This window comes from Parasteatoda tepidariorum, chromosome 6, assembly GCF_982258835.1.
Source record: "Parasteatoda tepidariorum strain Cologne lab strain chromosome 6, Ptep-v5.0, whole genome shotgun sequence".
In the NCBI taxonomy this organism is placed as follows: domain Eukaryota; kingdom Metazoa; phylum Arthropoda; class Arachnida; order Araneae; family Theridiidae; genus Parasteatoda; species Parasteatoda tepidariorum.
In genome coordinates, this window is record NC_141760.1 from 89,799,939 (window position 1) to 89,822,399 (window position 22,461).

At 27.0% G+C, this 22,461-nt stretch overlaps 1 protein-coding gene and 1 long non-coding RNA gene across 4 annotated transcripts in view; one reads left to right on the forward strand and one right to left on the reverse strand.

The window, feature by feature from the left end:
• Window positions 1-445: 445 nt before the first annotated feature.
• LOC147808202 (uncharacterized) lies at window positions 446-4,544 on the reverse strand. Of its 3 annotated transcripts, XR_015434780.1 has the most exons (3): window positions 4,265-4,544; window positions 2,911-2,970; window positions 446-1,055 (listed from the first exon to the last, which is right to left on the reverse strand). It is a non-coding gene; the product is annotated as an uncharacterized LOC147808202 (long non-coding RNA). The 3 variants fall into 3 exon arrangements; XR_015434779.1 differs by lacking the exon at window positions 446-1,055 and having other exon boundaries at window positions 2,194-2,970; window positions 4,340-4,544; XR_015434778.1 differs by lacking the exon at window positions 446-1,055 and having other exon boundaries at window positions 2,194-2,970.
• Window positions 4,545-6,627: 2,083 nt separating this feature from the next.
• The window catches only part of Ost48 (dolichyl-diphosphooligosaccharide--protein glycosyltransferase non-catalytic subunit Ost48), a 37,918-nt gene continuing 22,084 nt past the window's right edge, over window positions 6,628-22,461 (forward strand). The window contains exons 1-6 of the mRNA XM_016049531.4: window positions 6,628-7,078; window positions 10,216-10,326; window positions 12,492-12,578; window positions 15,130-15,233; window positions 16,261-16,355; window positions 16,445-16,538. Of these exons, the coding sequence (XP_015905017.1) occupies window positions 6,934-7,078; window positions 10,216-10,326; window positions 12,492-12,578; window positions 15,130-15,233; window positions 16,261-16,355; window positions 16,445-16,538 (636 nt within the window). The 5' untranslated portion in view covers window positions 6,628-6,933. The remainder of the gene's footprint in view (window positions 7,079-10,215; window positions 10,327-12,491; window positions 12,579-15,129; window positions 15,234-16,260; window positions 16,356-16,444; window positions 16,539-22,461) is intronic.

The window sequence follows — 22,461 nt, forward strand, 5'->3', positions numbered from 1 at the left end:
TTGCTTTTGCGAAGAATTTTATGTATAAAAATTTAAACAAGATTCTTCTTTAAGTTGATTTAAATTTTCTGTTTTTACAATAATGTAAATAAATGTTCTGCTAAATTTTAAATATTAAGCCTAAGAAATTTTTACTATTATCATTATTTTACAATTACATTAATTTAAATCTTTGCAAAAATCTATAAAATCATAAAAATCTATATACACTTCTTATCTCAAATTTGAACTGCAAAATTGAAGTTAATAAATACAATGCTAGTAGTATAATTGCTCATAAGTTAGAGTTAATGTTTAACAATGATGTTAAAATAAAATTGCTTCTGATACCTTCAAAATTTCTCGAATTTTCATAATACTTAAACATAACTATAATGACTAGAATAAATTACACAATGCATTAGTTAAGAATAAAAAAATAAATCAAATCAAATCATGACAAACATTTCACTACTTAATTATTTTATTTTAAAACAAAACACAATATAAATATAACTTCACTAAACTATAAAAGCAATACATTCTTACCATCATTGTTTAATATAAGCTTATCAATATTCTTTTGTTAAAATATAAGTTAAGAACACGTATTTGTAATTAAATAAAAAAAAAAAAAATTTCTAAAAGCAACAGTAGGACCATGTGTTATCATTTTAATTATTATTATTTTTAAATTAAAAAAAATTTCAAAACTTTACAGTCATTTCATACAGTTTAAAGTTTTTCTTCAATTCAATTTTTTGTTTTTGTGTTACTGAACTATATTTCAGAGCAATAAACTGAAAATCTTTGCTTTACTGAAAGATTTTATAAATTGGTCAGCAGCATCTTTGCATATCACACAAACGAATCACACAGGGATGCACCTTTCTTCAAACTTTCAGCTCCGGCAGATTTAAAGAGAGCCTCCAGTCGTTTTGTTTTCTGTCAGGATCGAACATATAGCTCCTAGTTTTCTACCAGAAATTAATTTCCATTTGCATTGTACAGCACCCAAGCTCAAAAATTGAATGGCTCCTTCCTGGTAGATAAGCTTGTTTATCCAGCAGACGAAGCTAAAATTATAAGAGAAAAAAGTTAACTTTACATTGAAAACACTAAACTTAAACCTCTATATTACTTTATATTGAAAACATTAAATTAGTTAAAGTAAATTTAAAACTATTAAGCATTGAATATTTCTTTAAAACTTAAATCATTTTATTTGAAAATGTTTACAATTTAATGGGTAGATTTCCGTAACAATACCTGCACCAAAAAATCTCAGTATCACCAAGCAAGAATAGAAAATTATTTCACTTATAACGGCCTTCAAATAATAATTTTATTTTTTCTTAATTATTATTTTTTTAAAAAAGAAGAAATTATAGGTCAAAACGCTTAAGCTCTTTTCAATTGAAGTGAATATTCAAGTATATATACAGATACAAAAATATATCAAATTCAATACTTTTTAATTTTTTTTAAAGATTAAGTACAATGACACTTAACTGTTAAAATATTTTGTATAAGCTTATAGAGCCAATAGGAAATGTTCAAATTTTTTTTAAGAACTTCATAAATAAAAATTTTAACACCTTTTAAGTACTGTTCTTCATTTAACGTTGCTTATTTTTTAACTATTTGCTATCATTTATAAATTAATATAATTAATCATATATCAAAAACATCTGTCTAATTCATGAAATGAAAATAAAGATATTTAACTCACCATTTTACAATATATTAAACAGGAAATTCAAAAAATGTAACAACAGTGTTCAACTTGTGAATAAAATTTCAAACATTCTAAAATGCAATGGTTTTAACTAAAAAGTAATTGATTAATTAATAATTATTTAAACATGGCAAACTTGTTTACAAATTTTTTTTTTTGATCTTTATCGTTGCAATGAAAAAAAATTCAAACTGCAAAACTCTTTTGTGACAAGCCAACAAAAAAAGTGGCGAAAAGTGTTAAATAAACAATTGCTAATTTTTTCCATTGCTTATTTTAAAATTTGATTAATGTAAAAGAACATCAATGTAAAAAGATACTATGAGAATTTAAAATCATCAATTCATGGATGAAAAAATCATACAGAAGGAGAATTCTCTAACAATTCACATATTTCAAAGTTGTAAATATATATTAAATATAGTTCGCCCCTTCCCCCAAATATTTTGACATAGCATTCTTTAAAAGTCAGTATGCATACCCAACATTTGTCAAATATCTTTTTTCTTATAGTTTAACAAATTTTTACAGCATTAGATTATTTCTAATAGGAATTTATTTAAAAAATACAATTTAATCAAAGCTCTACATTCACCATAATCACCATTTTGAATAGACCATATTATTGTTTATTTTTTAATCATTTACAAATTAATATAAATAATGATGCATCAAAAACATTCAAATAAAAATCAGTCTATATTTAAATAAAAATGTTTAATTCATTGTTGTACAATATTTCAAACATGAAATTTTAATTAAAATTTCTTGAAGATGAAGAGCTATATCTGAAATTGTAAAGGAAAATTAAATTTACAATGGAAAAACCAAATTTAAAATTCTTAAACAATGAATATTTATTTTAAACTTAAATTATGCAATTTGAAAATGTTTTTAAAAATTTTTAATATCTTTTACAATGAAATTCAATGAGTAAATTGCAGTATCAATACTTGCATCAAAAAATCTTGGTAGAGCCACACGAAAAGCAGAAAGTAACATAGTGGGAAGGAGATTAACAAAAGAGTTTAGCTCATAAACACTCTCAAGCAAACTATCATATGTTTAAAAAAAAATAAAAAAAAAAAATTCAAACTACAAAACTCTTTAACCCCTTTTATTAGACCTGAAAATAAATACTCACTATGTGGCAAGCTATCAACAAAAAAAGTGTGAAATAAACAATTGCTTACTTTCGCCCATTGCTTATTTTAAAAATAGTAGATTTTCTTGAAGATGAAAAGCTATATATACTGAAATTTAAAAAGAAAAGAAATTAGATTTTGAAATGAAAAAAAAAAAAAAAAAAAACACATTTAAAACTATTTAACATTGAATATTTATTTGAAACTTTAATTATTTAATTTGAAAATGATTTTAAGAAATTGAAATATCCTTTACAATGAAATTAAATGATAAATTTCGGTATCGATACCAGCGTAAAAAAAATTTCGTTAGTGTCACACAAAAAATAACACAGAGGGAAGAAGATCAACTAAAAGAATTTAGCTCATAAGCACTCCCAAGTAAACTCTCAGATATTTAAAAATAAAATCAAATTGCAAAACCTTTTAACTTCTTTTATTATACCAGAAAATAACTACTCGCTATGTGGCAAATCAACAAAAAGAGTGCCGAAAAATATTAAATAAACAAATGCTTATTTTAAAATTCGTATAAGTACATCAATATAAAAAGATACAATAAGAATTCAAATTCATCAATTTAAGGTTGAAAAAACCATTTCGGAGAATTCTTTAACAATTCACATATTTCAAAGTTGTAATATATATATTGTCCCTCCCTCCAAATATATTTACATTACATTTAAAAGTCAGTATGCATAACACTTATTTTTTTATTGCTTAATTAAATTTTTAGTCTCAGATTATATGTAATAGAAATTTATTTAAAAACTTTATTAAACAATAATTATTTATTAGACTAATTATCATAATAATTATTTAATAAATATTTATTAAACTAAAAGAAACATTACAGAATAGGACAAACTCGAAAGGTACAACCCCAGGCAAACATATACATATTTTTGTTTAAAAAAGTTACAAGTTTAAAATCTATTTGGTGATTGCACTTGGCGGGACAGATCACGATACTGAAATATCCCCAAGAAATTTAAATAAAAATGTTTAATTCTTTGTTTTACAATATTTTAGACATGAAATTTTAATACGTTAACAATATTGTTTGTATTGAACGTTAAACATTCTAGAATGTAATGGTTTAAACTGAGCTAAAAGTAGCAGATCATTAATTTTCTAATTGTTTTAACTTGGCTAATTTGTTTACAGACAATTATTTTTATCTTTTCCACTGTTGCAGAAAAACTTTGTTACAGTCGAATTACTTAGCAAACGTTCTTTTACAAGCATATTTTGAACTAATTACATTACTTATTATTTATAGCTAAACAATAACTTAACACAGAAGTCAACTACTATGTGCGAACAATAATGATCACAATTCATAATATAAACTGACTTTATTTGATACATGATTTTTAACTAAAGCAAAAACATTACTTACAATACTTCTTTAACGTTTCATGTAACTATCATTGAAATGTATAAAGTTTTCAAATAATTACTAAATTATAAATACCTTATGTAATTGAAAAGAAAGCAGCTAAGTTCTAACAATGGCGCCGTAAACAAACGAACAGAAGAAGCTAACGAGGAAGAAGGGGAACAAGATTCAACAGTTGAAAAAGTTTTTTGAGTTCAATCGTTCGCAAACTACTACTAATATTATTTTTCGCTTTCTTTGCATTGGCTAAAAATGACATTTTAAGTAATATTTAATTTATTGTTTTGTTTCATAAATAAATGTTTATTTATTAATAATATGGGATAACCTTTCGCAAAAATGTGACGCTGTACCAAAAGTAATGAAATAGATGAATATTTTGAAAGTTCGAATGTTAGATCGAATACTATTTAATTTTATATAATATTAGTTCTAAAATTAGAAGATAGGATTCAAGAGCGTTGCGTTTTCTAGCAGGGCAGTATTATATTGCATCTTTCTAATATTAGATCATATCTTTTTGCTACCTGGGTATATGGATCCGGAAACTACATTAAAAATAGTTATAAAAGAAAGCATCATGGAAATTTTAAAAAATTTCGTAGTGTATTCCCAGGGGCCCCCACCATCGGGGGAAGGTGGGCGCATGATGCGCTCACTTAAAGCTTGGGGGGGGGGGATTTAGAATTTGCCCAAGAGCTTGGGGGGATGGGGGCCACTGTATATTCTTATGCAACTGAAAAGAGGAGGAGAGGGAAGGGAGAAGGGCCAAAGAGGTGGAATTGGTCTTCTCCCCAGATGGCGTATTTCATTAATTGCTTCCATCTGGAAAATTTAAAGCAAGCAAAATTGTGAAAATTTGACCATGCCTTTTCAATTGCTTCTCGAACTAACTCTCTTTTGATCAATATTCAAACATACCAACCCTCCTTTAATCGGTGCTTGAAGCTGGAACCTAATGTCATTTTAATATTTCTCAATCCAACTATCAATGAAACCTTTTACTAACTCGAACCTGCTATCTTTTGAACAGTTTACGAACCCAATCTCTTTTGAACAATGAGCGTATCTACAATCTTGTAATCGGTACTTGAATCCGCTGTAATTTTTCAGTGCTTAAAACCACCATCTTTTTATAGATTCTCGAGCCTATTATCAATTGATTAAGAATCAAACCCATTATTTTTATCATTTCTCCAACGCACATTCTTTTAATCAATACTCAATCCACCTCTTTTTATCAGTACAAGAACCGACTATCTTTCAATCTGTACTCGAACTAAAGAAAAGTTTACCAATAATTGAACCCTCCATTTTTATCAGCAAGCGAGTCAGCTATCATTTCATCAGCTTTCACCAGTACTCGAACCAACTCTCTTGCTATTGTTTTTCGAACCGACCATAATTTGATAAATAATCAATCCCTCTTTTCTTTATTTGTTCTCGAACCCGTTATTATTTGATCAGCACTCGTACCTACTTTCATTTATCAGTAATCGAAACCACATCTTTTTTTATCAGTGCTGGAACCCACTATTATTTGATCAATACAGGAGACTACAATCATTTCTTCAAAGCTTAAACTCACTATCACCCACTATATAAGAACACTTTTCTAACCAATACCCTTTTATACAATATCGATCAAACTCTCATTATTTTGTAACCGAACCAAATATCATTTGATCAAGTTGTTGCAGTTATAGTTCATTTACGTCGCACTAGAGCTGCACAATGGGCTATTGGCGACGGTCTGGGAAACATCCCTGAGGATGATCCGAAGACACGCCATCACAATTTTGATCCTCTGCAGAGGGGATGGTACCCCCTTCTTCGGTAGCCCGTCGACCTGCATGCGAAATCGAACACTTTACGGTAGAACAGTTTAACAAGGACCACACCCTCGGTTCCCAAGCAGATCATTTGATCGAGACGAACTCCTTATCAATAATCGAATCCTTTACTTTTATTTGATCAATACGGGAGCCTACAATTGGAACGAGTTTAAAGTTCAGTCCATTCCCTTTTAATCCTAACTCGAACAAACTACATTATACCATTTGTTCGATAATCAGACCCCCCTATTTTTCATCAGTATTCAATACCGCTATCATTCCATCACCACAGAAACCTAATATCATTTGAATATTACTCGAATTCATTATCATGTGAATACTTTTCTAACCCACTCTCTTTTGTTTAATACGGAAACCCGCTACCTTTTTATCTTTTCTAGAACCCACCGTTACTTAATCAATAAGCAAATTTTTGCTTTTCATCAACTAAATATTATTTGAACATTAATTATTTGAACACCTAATATCAATGATCTGAAACTTGAAAAGATAGTTGGTTCAAATCCCATTGAATGAAAGAGATTACTGAAAGTAGAAGTTATTTTTTTCCCTTACCATCATTACGATATCGATTGCTTAAAAATAATTGCTATCAAACCGGCGTTCTGCTAAGCAGCGAAGTCAACACGTCACACTATAATATTTTGTTATCGCGTTTGTGTTTTTGCATTCGGCATGAAAAAAATTTAACGTTGTTATGGTTAATTAGTTAATTTGTTGTTTTTTTTCTGCTGAAGATTACTATATTCATTGTCATCTCCAGAGTTTTGTATTGTTAAATATTGATTTTCCTGAAATTAATTTACGTTAACAATGGAATATAATCTAAAATTGATACCTCTGCTGTTAGCTTTCTTTTCTATAATTAATAATGTTTATTGTGGTGGACAGACATTGGTTCTTTTAGATAATTTAGCTATTCGTGAAACACATTCTATTTTCTTTAAGGGTTTACAAGGTAATGTATTTATTCTAGTTTGAAATAGGTATTTCTAATCTTCTTATAAGCATTTTTCGTAAAATGTTTTATGTGTATCATTAAAAATTATTTATTTGCCTATCGATATATTAACCTTCTTTGATATATTAACCTAGTTTAAAACCTTTTTTACTTGTAAAGAAAATCCCGGAAACTATCATCGTAAACTTCCCCTACAAAAAAAGAAGAAAAAAATTTCAAATATTAATATAAATACGAATCGACAAATTTTGTAATAACTCCATAAAAGTCATCGGGCAGATTTCTGTATCATGATCTGCAGTAGAATAGTCGCCAAGTCTTGAAAACTTCCGGGCAGTGGCAAAATCATCACAGAAAGGGACTAACTCAAAAGGTATAATTCGTAGCCACCCCTGGGCAAACATCTGCATATTTTTTTAAGAAAAATTTGCAAGTTTAAAATCTATTTGGCACCTTGGCGATTGTAGTTCACGGTACGGAAATATCCCCAAATTACCTTTGATGTTTAATTTATTTATCCAGTCCCACTGTAGACTGATCATAAAGACAAGGTTCCTAGTAGAACACCGAAGTCAAATATCACTTTCTGCAGTCAGTCAGTGGGTGTTAGATCACTTTGATTAACCTGTGTAGGGACCAAGGTATGTCCTCGTTAAACTGTTCTACTGTAAAGTGCTCGAGTACGTGTGCAGGTTGTCGGGTTAATAAAGCAGGGAGCCATCTCCTCTGCAGAGGATCAAAAATTGCAATGGCATGTCTTCGGATCATTCTTAGGGATGTTTCCCTGACTGTTGCCAATAGCCTATTGTGTAGCTCTAGTGCGACTAAATAAGGTACCTATTTAAGAGAAATAACTAATCTGTCATTGAAATATACTGGCACACTAATGATGGAGTGTGTTGCAAAATGCTTTTCTTTCCCCATAAAGTTTTTTCTCTAGTTTTCCTGTATCAGTACCTGTTCGTGCCTACTATAAGGGATTTTTTAAAGTTGCAACAACTTACAAAAAGAAGATATTTCTATATCATAATCTGTCTTGCCAACCACAGTCACCAAGGCTCCAAAGGTACCTGTTGTCAAACTACAATTGCTAAAGCGCCAAATGGATTTTAAACTTGCAATTAAAACTTCTAGAGGTTTGTCCGAGGGTGAATTATACCCTTTCAATTGGTCTTCGGTGAATTTTTTTTTTTTAGTTTCTCACGGGCTACTGCCCAAAAGTAGCTAAGACTTAGCTATTATTCTGCCGCAGATCGCAATGCGAAATCTTTCTGCTTCAATTAGATTTTAAGCTTACATAACTTGCAAGATTTAAATCTATATTTTAAGCTTGCCAACTTATAAAAATAGATTGTTAGAGGTTTGTTTCAAGTTAACCTTTCAAGTTGTCCCCTTTTTTGAAGTTTTTTTAGTTTTGCCCAGGTTGCTGTTAAGACTTAGTGATTATTCTGCTGCAGATCACAATTTAGATAATGCCCCCCAGAAATGTAGTGATTTGTGGAGCAGAGGGATTTTGGATACAAACTATACCCTTTGAATTGGTCCCTTTCTGTGATTTTTTTTTTAAGCTTCATGGAAGTTACCAAAACTTGAGGATTTCCTTATCAAACTTATTTTAGTGCGGGTACTTATATGAAAACCTTACCATTACTGTAAAATTATGTTGTTTGTAATCTTGTATTTTTGCAATGAAGAAATTTCTGTCCTTTGCATTAATTATTAGTGAGTTAAACATAAAATCATGTTTTAAAAATGAATGTTTGAAACAATATTTTTTTTTTTGTATTTTGTTTATTATTACAAATTAACTATTGAAACAATAAAGAACTGTAGAAAAATTGCTACAAAATAACAAAAAAAAATTTATTTTGCTGCCATGAAAAAAGTCCCTAAACTACTAATGACCTTGGTGAGGCTTAATCAATTGTTATAATTAATACTACTGATATTGTAGTAATATGGCCCTAATATAGAAAATGTGTTAACAAAATTTTTTTCTGCGCCAGGAAACTGAGCTGTACAAAATCTTACTGCAGTTCATATATTATTAATTTTTCTCAGTCATGGTAATGTACTTAGAGTTCTCCCTAGGAATTAAGAAAGGGCAGAGTGCTTTCTCCGAAAAAAAGGCACTTTGAATTTTCAAAGGAAACTCACCTAACACCATAAGCATTTATGAAATTGTGTAATATTACGTAATATATGAATTTGATCCACAACAATTCTTAAATTACCTTCATATGCTATTTTATGTCTATTTCAAAAAGTAGTTTTTACACATTATCAGAACAAGAGAAAAATTTGTAGTTTATAAAAATCAGTTATAGACATGCTAAAAGACAAATCTTTGATCATATATTTTTTTTTATTTCAAAAAAATATTGCACTAAGAAAAATGATTAATTGATAAACAACTTAGAAGCATTTTTCTATAATTTTAACTAAAAATTATGAACGTTTGAACATGCATTTTAAAGAAAAGGATATTTATTTAAAAAATTTAAAATCACTTATAAAATTTATTAATATACTGTTTGCTGAAGAAAAAAAAACCCATAAAAATTTTACCAGTTGAGAATGATCCTAACAAAGTAAATACTTGTAATAGTAATTGGAATTAAACCTATAAACACAGATAGTTTACCAGTGTGTTTTGTAGTATCTTTAAGAGATGGCGACTTATTTTTGCAAAAATGGCTCAGTTATAAAGATCAAAGGGCTGATATTGCAAGCCACCATCCTAAAAACGCTTAGGGAGAACACTGTATTTACATTGTGGCTATTCTTTTTCTTATTTAGAAGATTAAAATTTCTGAATTATCTAGAAATTAATCTAATTGTAATTGTTTTTCACATTTCAATTTAGCATTGAAGTTTTGTTGCCATTTTTTATTTAAGCCAGTAACACTAGCAAACTACAGTCTATGTTGAACTGTTAAACCCTCTTGCAGTATTTTTCTGAGGTACAAAATGGCTTTGCATGATAAATTTTGCAAGAAATCATACATATAATTCTCTATAAATGTGAAATTTTTGCTCGTTATAAATTATTTGCCATAATTTAAAGGACACAATGTGTTCTTTTTAAATTTTTTTTATTTGGTTGTCTTATTTGTGGGTCTTTTTGCTTTTAGATAGAGGATTTCAATTGACTTTTAAAACTGCTGATGACCCTGGTCTAACCTTGATGAAATATGGAGAATATTTATTTCAGCATTTGATAATTTTTTCTCCCTCTGTTGAAGGTATGCATCAAAAATCAGTTAAAATTCATGTATTTTCATAAATTCATGTATTTACATAAATTCATGTATTTTCAACTTCTCTGTGCCCGTTATTTTAATTTCCATGTACATTTTATTTATGTAAGTAAAGGAAATGTGTCTAGATGTTTGTGATGTAGATTCGATTGGAAAAGTTTTATAAATCAAATTGGATGTATTTTTAGAGAAAGTAACATCTTCCTCATAATTTGAATGAAAAATCAAATTTACTGATTCCGTACAATTATTTTTTATCCCAATAGAATTTTTTTGTTGTGTAGAAAATTTTCAAATAACCCTACAACAATAAACTACTTATTGATTGAATATGTTCTTCTTCTCTGTGCCCGTTATTTTAATTTCCATGTACATTTTATTTATGTAAGTAAAGGAAATGTGTCTAGATGTTTGTGATGTAGATTCGATTGGAAAAGTTTTATAAATCAAATTGGATGTATTTTTAGAGAAAGTAACATCTTCCTCATAATTTGAATGAAAAATCAAATTTACTGATTCCGTACAATTATTTTTTATCCCAATAGAATTTTTTTGTTGTGTAGAAAATTTTCAAATAACCCTACAACAATAAACTACTTATTGATTGAATATGGTAGCCTTTGAAATTATTTGTCAGATTATTATAGAAGTTAAATTGGCGAGAATACAGTATTTATTTTTATCATAAATTTAGAGATGGGAGGTGAGAATATTTTCATGAGGCTGAAATTTAGAGAATAAACGAGAACATTCTTAATTTCTTACTGATAAAATACAAAAAAAAAAAAAAAAAACTTAAATCATACTTTTATAAAAAATATAGATCAATTATTCTTAAACAGATCACAAATTATGTTTAAATATACTCATAATATTATAAATTACTGATAGTTTTATTTCTAGAATTTTATTTGAACAGATTTTAAAAATTTTTAACTAAACTTATGATTTTTTGTATTTTTTTTCGAAAGTAGAAAATATTTAAAATTTCTTAAGATTAAAATTTTGTAAGGCAATCTTTATTTAAGAAAAACAATACCAAAAAATGTAAACAAAATTTAAACTTGGACAAAAAGCTGATAAAATTCTTTATTAAAAATTAAGCTTTTTTAAAGTTTTCAAACAAAATTTTATATTTTTGAAAATTAAATAATATTTTCATGCTCTAAAAGTGAAATTTCATCTTCACATTTTATACTCATTGTCATCTTCATTTATTCTGTGATTAATAGCTGAATTTGGTTGTGTAATTCTTGAGAATAAATACAAATTCTAAATTAAGAACAATATTTTTACAGCATTATAACTGATTTATTTGTCCTTTAGAATTATTTTTAAAACAAGATTAGAAAATTAGAAATGTTTGAGAACAATTTTGAATGTATTAAAAATAATGTGCAAGGAATGCTTGTTTCATTTTAATTATCTAATAATTGCTACTATATAAAATTTGTTATGCTTATTCCAATATATTTTTTTAGTCTTTGAGATATTTATTCATTCACAATAATTATTTGAACGTTTCGAGAACAATTATCGAAAAATGTTTCTTTTTCATATTTATGATTGTATAGCTATTTTATCTCATGAAAACCTAAAAGGAAATATATTAATAATTTTTAAGTTATGTGATGAAATACATTGTTTATATTTACACTTATTATTGTGTTTTCTAATTTTTAAGACATGTATATGTAATGTATTCATGTGTAAAATACAATTAATTATAAAAATATTTGCTAAGAAAATATTCTTGAATATTCTCCTTGATACAAATACTCCCAAGAATATTCTCTAAATGAGTATTATTAGAATTTTATTTACTTCTTTTTAAATAAACTATAGTAATTCTCTACAAATATTTAATGGGGGAAAAAGGAAAAACTATTTTTATGTGCATTTCATTAATACTGTGCATTCGCTTATATTTATATCAGAACATATGAATCTTTCCTTCACATGCAATTGCTAATTTTATTTTCTGAAAGAATTTCTGAGTTTGGGAGTTTGTAAATGGAATGATGAGGGATGAAGTCGTTATATCAGTTAATGATAAAAATTATTTTTGAATGTTATTAAAAGTTATATTTCTAGTGTGCTAAAGCTTTATTAAATATAGTTTAAGTTATTAATTAGTTTATTATTTTTAGAATTTGGAGGAAACTTGAATGTGCAAGCTATTACAGATTTTATCGATGCTGGTGGAAATGTGTTAATTGGAGCTAGTTCAAATGTTGGTAAGCATCAGTTCTGATATACTGTTTATGAAACAAATATGATATTGAATGTTTTTTGTTCTACAAAATTATTCATGTGTGTAAATAATTCCAGTATTGTATATTTTACAAAACAATCTAGTGCTTAGCCAAATTTTCCTAAAAAAAATTGTTTCGAAAGAAAGCTCTATAGACAGACAACTTTTACTGTGAAACATTTTCTATGAGAATAAAATGGAAGTTTGTAAAAATGCATGCCCCTAAGGTTTTGTGTGTGAATCCCAATTCTGATAATTTATTTTTCGCTATTCAAATGAATACATGAATTAAAAAATGTTTCATCCTTCTGATACAACTTTTCTTAAAAGTACACTGAATTCTAACACAGTTAAGTTCTTGTAACTTAAAACAATGTTAAAAAAAATGCAATATTACAGCTATTATAAATTTTTTTTTGTTAATTTTTCTTATTATTAAATATTATAATTCTGTTATGCTAACCATGTCAAAACAATCATTATTCCTTTTTAGAGTTTTTTAAATTATTACTTTTGTCAATGAAAGTTACTATATTATAATTGACACTTGCATGCTATATTCTTTTGAAGTAGACTGTTGTATATTTTTCATTAAAAGTCAAGCAACTGAAATGAAGTTACTAATGTTATTTTTTAAACATGTTATTTTTTAAATAAATTATAACATGGTTATAATTTATTTTAAAATTTTGCTATATCTTAAGCAGGGTTGGCAAGGTTTAGGACAGAATGGATTAATCCACGGTTTAAACCCTGGTTTAAACCGTCCTGTCCAAAACCCCTTTGTCCAAAACTGTCCAAAACCCTTTTACTCAAATTATGTCACAATTTTATCTGAACAATATTTAAGAGGTAAAATAAACATAGAACTAATAACATATTGATAATTAAATATGCTAGAGAATATTTGTTTTTAAAAGTATAATGTTTTATTAATATTGTTTGACTCTTCAATTTAAACAAAGGAAGATTAATCAGTAATCAAGTTCAATTGGTCCTCTCATTCAATAGTACATCTTGCCATACAGGTTGAAATATTAGGGACTAAGTGCTTGGTTCGTCACAAACAGGTTTATTTATCGATAGTACTATTCAAGAATACTTTTATTTCATTCATGTTCAATTCTTTTAGCATAGTGGTGATACATCACCAGTGTCAGTAACTCAAACTGATGTTATGCCCTTCAAAACTGTTAATACATTTTGCAGTTATTTTGTACTTCCAATTTAAACTAATATATTCACATTTAAAAATAATTTTTTTTTTTAAATAGATGTCTTTTTTATCATTCTGTGATGCAGAAATTATAACATTTTTTTAAAAAAAATATTGTGAAAAATAAAAGGTTAATTTTTGAACAAATTTAGTATTTTTTTTAAGAAAAATTATTATTTTTTAATATCGCAAAAATATTATTTATCAATATTAAAAGCATATTTGTATTTAAAGGATTAGGTATTCACTTTTGTTGTTCAATGAATTGTGGAGCTTCAAAAATTATAAACCTTTTCCTATTATATTATTTTCTTTTAATAAGGTATAGTAAATTGTATAAAAAATATCAAATATTTATTGATACATGTAATTATTATGTGTACAATGGTTACACCTTTAGAATTTTAGCCTTTTACCAAAGTTCAAGGTTTTGGACACTTTAAGACAGTTTTGGACAGTTTTACACAGTTTAGGACAGTTTTACCCAGTTTAAGACAGTAAAACCCACATGTCCTGTCCAAAACCAGTTTAGGACGTCCAAACCCCCAACCCTGATCTTAAGTAATGTCATAAACCATATGGAGATAGAATATGCGTTTGAAAATCTGACGAAATTTGAAATTTAAAAATTACTTTATATAATAGTTATAAAAATAATACTGAAAGTTATACTTTTGATGTTTTGCTATACACACATTTTTTATATTTATTTAGGGACATTCTCTTCTGTATCTTTATTTTAAAATTCAGATTAATATGCTTTGTGCCTGTTATAAATTAGTTATTGGATTAAAATGAAATACATAATTTTTAAAAATGTTCAAAATATTTAGTGAAAAATAAATACAATTTTGCCTAGAAATTCAGTTTTAAAGTTTTATTGCATACTTTATTTTGATTGTGCAATTGTTTTATAAGCTAAATTAACAACAAGGATTTCTGCGCACATGGCATTGAGGTTTCTTTTTGTGTTTTTGGCCTTAGTTGGATGTTACAAATTGAAAAATAATTAAAAAATACCATGGAGAAAAAAAAGCTTAATTTGTTTTTTTTTTGTAAAAAATCCTTAGAACTTTTATAGTTTAGAATCAAAACCTTGTTTTTTTTTTTTTTTTTTTTTTTTAATTTTAAATATTATAGCATTTTTAGATGTTACATACAATTTTTAAAATTAATTATAGAATCTATGACAAATATATTTTTTAAAACTTTTTCCAATAATCAGTAAATTTTGTAAAATCCTAGCAAATTTTGTAGCAAGTAATCATTATTATACAATGCATTTTTAATTTTTTCTGTTTGTTTTTCAATACATCAGGAGATTTAATCAGGGAGCTTGCAAATGAATGTGGATTTGAAATTGATGAAGAAAATTCAGCTGTTATTGATCACTTGAATTATGATATTGAAGATGATGGAAAAGTATGTGAACCACATTTATATGCAATTTTTTTCTGTTTTATTTTAAAAGCCCTCCTTACAATGCTTTCGCACAGATTAAAAATTTGTTTACTGGATTTTTATGTGCATTTATATTGCATTTATATTGCATTTATTATGTGCATTTATCATTGTCTCGTTGTTCATTAAATGTTAAATCAAGATTATTTTGTATGTCTGCTGTGTAACAACTTATGTTGATCTTAAAGTAAATAATTCTCTGTTAATTGATCTTAAAAATGAATAATTCTTAATTGATCTTGAAGTGAAAAATTCTCTTTGGCAGTAGATTGTTTGGCAATTAGATTAGCTGACAAACTCGACAGAAAAAGTGATATACCTATATGTGTTAAACCTATATGTGTTAAATCTATTTGTGATAAACATTAATTTACCTATATGCATTTTTGAAATGCTTGGTTTTGTTATCAGAATACAATAATTAAATACTTTTAACTTTCCTCTTAAAACTATATATTTTTATATAATTTTTACCTGCAAAATATTTTTCACTTTTCTAATGAATTCAGAAATTTTTTTTAAATTGAACTCTTACTTTATAACAAAACCAGTCTTTCATTATAAAGTGAGAGTTCAGTCAAAAATGTCTATGATAAGGCTTGCAATAAAAAGTTACCTTTTATTTGAATTTGATGTGTATTTCATCTAGTAAATAATTGAATAAAGTAATTCTAGGAAGCTTAAAACTTTGTAGAGATATTTACATTTTATTTTCATTATTAAATTTGCTTAATAAGGCAAATTGATAATTTTGTTCATGTTTTATTTGATATTACAAATATATGTGTAAAAATATTTTTTAAATTTTAATAACGTATAAGTTTTTTGAAAATATCTGAGACAAATATATTTTAAGGCTTTACAATACTAAATAATATTTTAAAGTTATACATTACAAGTAAATATTTTAAGGCTATACATTACTAGTGAATGGTTTCTATTTCATTGAAAACCAAAATTTTTTTTAATTGCTTTGTTTGTCTTATAGCATACCCTTATAGTAGCTGACCCCAAGAATTTAATTGATGCTCCAACAGTCATTGGTTCTAAAAACATTCCTCCTATTCTTTTCAAAGGAGTTGGGTAATACTTTTTATTGTTTATCAATTAATTATTTTTACGTACAATAGAGGTGATAGAGTGTAAACCAAAATATTTTTTTCTTTTTTTAGTATCATATCAGATCAAGAAAATTCACTTATTTTAGAGGTTTTGTCTGCTTCCTCTACAGCTTATTGCTACATTCCAGATAATAAAATTACTGAGGTTTGTATAAATTGTTTCTGAATTTTTAAAAAAAAAAAAAAATTTGGTCTTCTATCAATAAATTAATGTACAGTATAAAAATATAAGTGATCTTTCATTTCACAACTTATTGTAAAATTTTTATACCATTTTTGCAAGAACACTTCTATTAAGAATCGTAGTTAATTAAGAGTTTTTCCTACTACTGTCGGGTAATATTAAGATTGTTTGATTATTAAGATAGTTTGATCAATAGTTATAAAAAATACTTCTTAGAAAGAAAATTGACCTTGCTCTTACTAAGTCTCCTAATTTTGGAACCTTTGAATAAGATTTTGTTCCCTTCATGAATAGCTAATTAATTTTTTTTACTGAATCTTGTTAGTATTTTTTTGTTTTTGTAAATTGTTTTCTATTAGTTAAATATAATTCCTTTTTTTTTAATTATTCAAATTTTAATGAAATTGTCTTTTTTCGCATAAAAATAAATTCATTACAAGTAATTTATTCAAATGAGACAGTTTAGAAATATTTTATGAGAATAGTATTAAAAATAGTATAACAATATAATAATTATAATATAGTAATTACAATATAATAATAACAATATAAATAGGAATAATAGTTTTTAAGTAATAACCAACAAAAGGCACGGAAATTCTTTTTAATAGGGGTTTTATAGCTTTTTTATATAAGAGGTTCTTAAAATGAGGGACATAGTGTCTTCTGACTAACCAAATAAATTTTGATTTATTTTTGTTATAATGTTCTGCTAAAAGAGTACGTTTTATACTCTTTTGCTTGAGTATGTAACTTTTAAATTTTTTGAATTCGTTAAAGCTATTATGCAGATTTGATATACCGATAATTAAGGTACTGTTTCTTATGGATTTTTACTCATTTAGTATCTTATTGTGTATTTTTTCTCATTATGTATTTCTTCTCATTGAAATCAAACATGAATCAAAAGAATTAATAAATCAGAAATAGAATTTTTCTTTTTTTGTATTAAAAGTACTATTTTTGAATTGCTCTTACTATGTGGAAAAAACACGATAACTTCTAACTTGTTAATCATACGGGATTAGTATTATTCGTTTCATTATAAAAATTGTTTTTTTCTTTATTGCTTCAATTATTCTTTCTTTTGAAAATTCTGCTGCTTTTAAGCGTGTTTCTTTCAAGGAAAGTTCTGTTATTATAGAATTAAATATTTTGTATTCTTATACTATTTCATATTCTTTTTAACAATTAATGCTTTGGAGTTTTCAATTCAATGTAACAACTTCATATTTTCAAATATAAATAATAAGGAAAATATATTGTATATTTTATTTTTTTCTTGACATGTTGTACAGTCAGCAAAAAAAAAGATATCACCCTGAATAACTTTTGTTCTAATGATCGGATTTTCACGATCTAAGTGTCAATCTTAATGGTTCCCGGGGGTGACCTCAAATATGCTAATTAATTAGTGCTAACTATTAATTAAGTTACGAAATCAGACACAAAAACGTACTTTCTCTGAATAAACATGTATTTTTTTTTACATATTTGGATTCCTGACCTTCAAAATATAGGGGGTAGCCGCAATCTGGGAAATGTGGTCCCCATAGTTTGGTCAGGAGAGCGATCCAAAGTTCGTACCCCTTAATGTTAATTTCGCTTTTTGCGTTTTCAGTCATATTTTCAAAACTAATGAAGCAATTCAAAAAAAAAATTGCACCCACTCATAAAACTCATTTACCCAAAGATAATTTCATGAAAAAAATAATTTTCAATATTTATTATTTTTTATTATTTAATTAAAGTGAGGATGAAAAAATATTGAATTATTAGGTATGAATTTTTTTATACCATAATAATCTACATATTTTTCAATAGAAAAATCTAAAGTTTCAACTGTTTTTATTTATTAGAATCTGAAAAAAATTTAAATTAATTATTTTTAAAAAAATAATTTGGCGACAATAAAAAAATGATTAAATGGGGCGATTAATATTAAAATGTGATAAACTTGCGAGGAACTTGACTTCGCGCGCATAGTGTAAAATTTCATTCATATTTTTTTCGCTAATAATCGTTTGTTAATCTTTTTATTTTTATTTCTTTCAAACTATAAAATACGATGTTTCTTTTTAGTCATTTAATAATTTATTTGTAATTCAGTAAAGAAATTATGAATAAAACATTTTGAATAAAAAACACTTTATTCAACGAATGTCTAGTTTTATAAAGGCGTGCATCTGATAGAATATGATTATGCACCAGATTGTGCTTACTTAATGTGATTATTTTTTAATTTTTGATTTTCTTTTTCAATAACTGATACAATTTCAATAATATACATACGTATGCACAGATTTAGAATAATATATTTATCAATTTCTTGAATATATATTTTATAATTATTAATACGAATGCGTAGTCAACATTTTTTATCATCTTAAAACTTCGCCCGGTGGCTGAGCGGTAGCGCTTCGCGATGTCGTTCCTTGGGCCGGGCAAGGCTGACTCAGCCTTTCATCCCTTCAGTGGGTCGATAAATAAATACCAAGCATGATTGGGAACTAAACACTGGGGGTTCCGCGTTCGGCTGACCACCTGACCGGAACATCTGCTCCTGCACCCCAGAGCCCCAGGTTCAGAAAACTGAGGTGGGCACAGTAGGCCTTGGCCCTCCATGGGCTGTCGTGCAGCTGAGTTTAGAGTAGAGTTTTTTAAAACTTCTTTACATCTTATATATCGCCTTAATCTTAAAATAAATTTGTAAATTACCTGTCTGTGCGTGTTTCGCAGAATTATTTTTCTAACTTTTTTATTGAATTTTAATGCAATTTTTTTTAAAATTCTATTATGTATATTTTTCTTCCAATAATATACTAATCAATCGTTTAAGTACTTTAATTTATGTTTTTCTTTAAAATAAAATTACTTTTTTAATTATTGCTAAGTTCTTATTGAAAGAAAACTTAGAATTATTGCCAGCTATCTGAGAATTAAATCTTGTTAAGAAATTAAAAATATTCTACTAATCACACACAATATTATTCGAAGCAGAACAGCTGACTATTTACTAAAAATACTATTGTTTACGAAAAATGAAGATAAATTGTTAATTTTATTTTTTTATTGCTTCTTATTTATTCGAGTAATGAAAAGTAAATGCGTATGTGCGCACAGGGGAAAAATTTAACAGATTGTTTTGTTTTTTAAATGAACAAAAAACTATGGGCATGCAATTTTAATTCAACATTCAAAGTTAATCTTGTGCACTAACCCTTTTAAGTTACTCTTTTGTCTTAAAAAGTTGAAAATATTTGCCTTAAAAGTTGTTTGTATGATTTCTCAACTTTTGCACCGTTCAAAAAAATATTGCTATATCAGGAAAATGTTCGATATGCCTTGTTTTGTTAAACAACTACTAAAATAAAAAATTGTAAAAAGATTTGAAAAACGTGCTATTTTTAGAATCATCATCTCAAAAATTGTTCTTTTACTCCATTTGACTTTTTTCTTCTTAAATAACTTATAATCATAGTTTTAACACACGTTTTGAAGAAATTATGTATACAAATTTCTCCTAATATTTCGTAATAAAAAAACAAAAATATTAATGATTTATTTATACAGTGAAACCTGCCAAGTTGACCACACTTGTAAGTTTTACACCTGAATAAGTTGACCTCAATTATCAAGAACGGAAATTTTCCTACATAATAAAGAAGCAAAACGTTTGTAACTTGACCACCTGTCTATCTTGTATGTTGACCACTGAAATAAGTTAATTTTGTCTAGGAGTATTATGAAATTCTATTCTAAAACCCTCATAAGTTGACCAGAAAAAAAAAATTCAGAAAATTTTCTGTCATTTTGCAATGTATGTTAATATTTCACTTGTTTGGTGAAATAGTGTAAAAAGCTAATCTAAACCTTTTTGTGAGTTGACCATCTGGGGAAACTGTAGGGAGTCAGCTTTTGACCATTTCTTTCATTCATTCATTGAAAACAGGTGTGTTAGTTGAAAAGTTGCTCTTCCAGTTGCAATAGTGAGCAAATAGGCTTGTATGTGTAGTAATAACAGAATAAATTTTAAAGTGTTAAAATAATTTTGTTTTGTTAAAATTTTCAATGTTTTCGTGTTCTGATATTTTAAGAAATTATTTTTATTAAACACTTCACATGCATAACTAACAAAATAATTTTTTTTAAAAAGTTAGTTAAATATTAAAATTATTTCTGTGTAACAAATTGAAGTTCGTTTAGGTTTAAACACATTTCTTGAGATATTCATTTGGCCATTTGCTAAATCAAATTTTTAAGTCATGTAAAAAAAAATTTTTAATGTATAGCAACATGTAGGAAGCGAAAAAGTAAGCAATGTCCCACCCCTTCTATAAGTTGACCACTTGTCTACGTTGGCCACTAAAACAATGCACATGAAGTGGTCAACTTACACAAGTTTTACTGTAATTGTTTCATTGAACCAGAGTAGTTAATTGTTTTCGTAATAATCGGCCTTACAACTATTTAACTTAGATTCTTTGGACTATGCGTCACTTCATGCATGTCTTTCGAGATTGAAATTTCAAAGATAAAATGTAAAAATTACAAGAATACGTAAGCTGGTTTCAACTAACAAAAAAAAGGGACAAAATCGTTGGCAAAAGAAGTTATCTCATGAAAAGAGTGTCAGAGTTGAAAAAGTATTGAAAAAAATTGTTACTCTTGTTTAATTAAGGGTATTATAAACCTAATTTTCTTTTAATCATGTTTTTTAAAGAACTAATGAAAGGAGTGTGTAAATAACATCAACTCATAATTTTCTTCGTGTTTTTTTTGTTTTTATTTATTAGGATATATATATATATATATATATATATATATATATATATATATATATATATATATATATATATATATATATATATGTATATATATATATATGTATATAATAAATATATATATATAAATATATATATATATATATATATATATATATATACATATATATATATATATATAAATATATATATATATATATATATATATATATATATCTATATATATAAAAATCTCTTGTCACAGTTTTAGTGGTTAAACTCCTCCTAAACGGCTGGATCGATTTTGATGAAATTTTATATGTATATTCAGTAGGTATGAGAATAGGTTTATAACTAATTTTTTTTTCATTTTTTGGACAGATTTAACGTATATTTTAAATATATCTTTATTTAATCATATTCCAATCCAAACTAGACATAGAAACCTGATAAATCAAAAAGTAATATTCACGCACGTTGCAACAATTCACTTTAAACTCTAATACTTATGCTCGCCCTTAAAAGAATAGCATCAAATATATTTGGAAGTATGTGAATAAAGGCAGTGATATGGCAGTATTTCGAGTTGAAAATACCAATGTGACTGCTCTTCCGGTGAATAACAACGATGAAAGAACACTGTACCAAATTGGCCGGTACACCAGTTCAATTGAAGCTGCTTGACTTATCTTGGGTTTCCCAATTCATGAACGGGATCCAACCGTTATTCATTTAACCGTCCATCTTGAAAACGGTCATCGCGTATATTTCACGAACGAGACAGTGATTGACCGAGCTATATAAATTCACCAAAAACTACACTCACCGAATTTTTCGAATTGCGTAATCGTGCGGATGCTTTTGGTGCCTTTGCACGGACATTACTCTACTTAGAAGTACCACACTATTTCAGTTGGGCTCAAACAAAAAAAATGGACTTCCCGCAAGCAAGGCACACCGGTTGATGCATGTCCCGGTTTATTCAAATCAAACACCTTGGGGAGAGTATAGACGTAAAGTCGATGGACATCAGCATTAAACGTTTAAAGATGCATGTCTTGCACTCGGCTTGCTGGAAAACGACAACCAGCGGGAATGTATGCTTTGCCGAAGCAGCATTG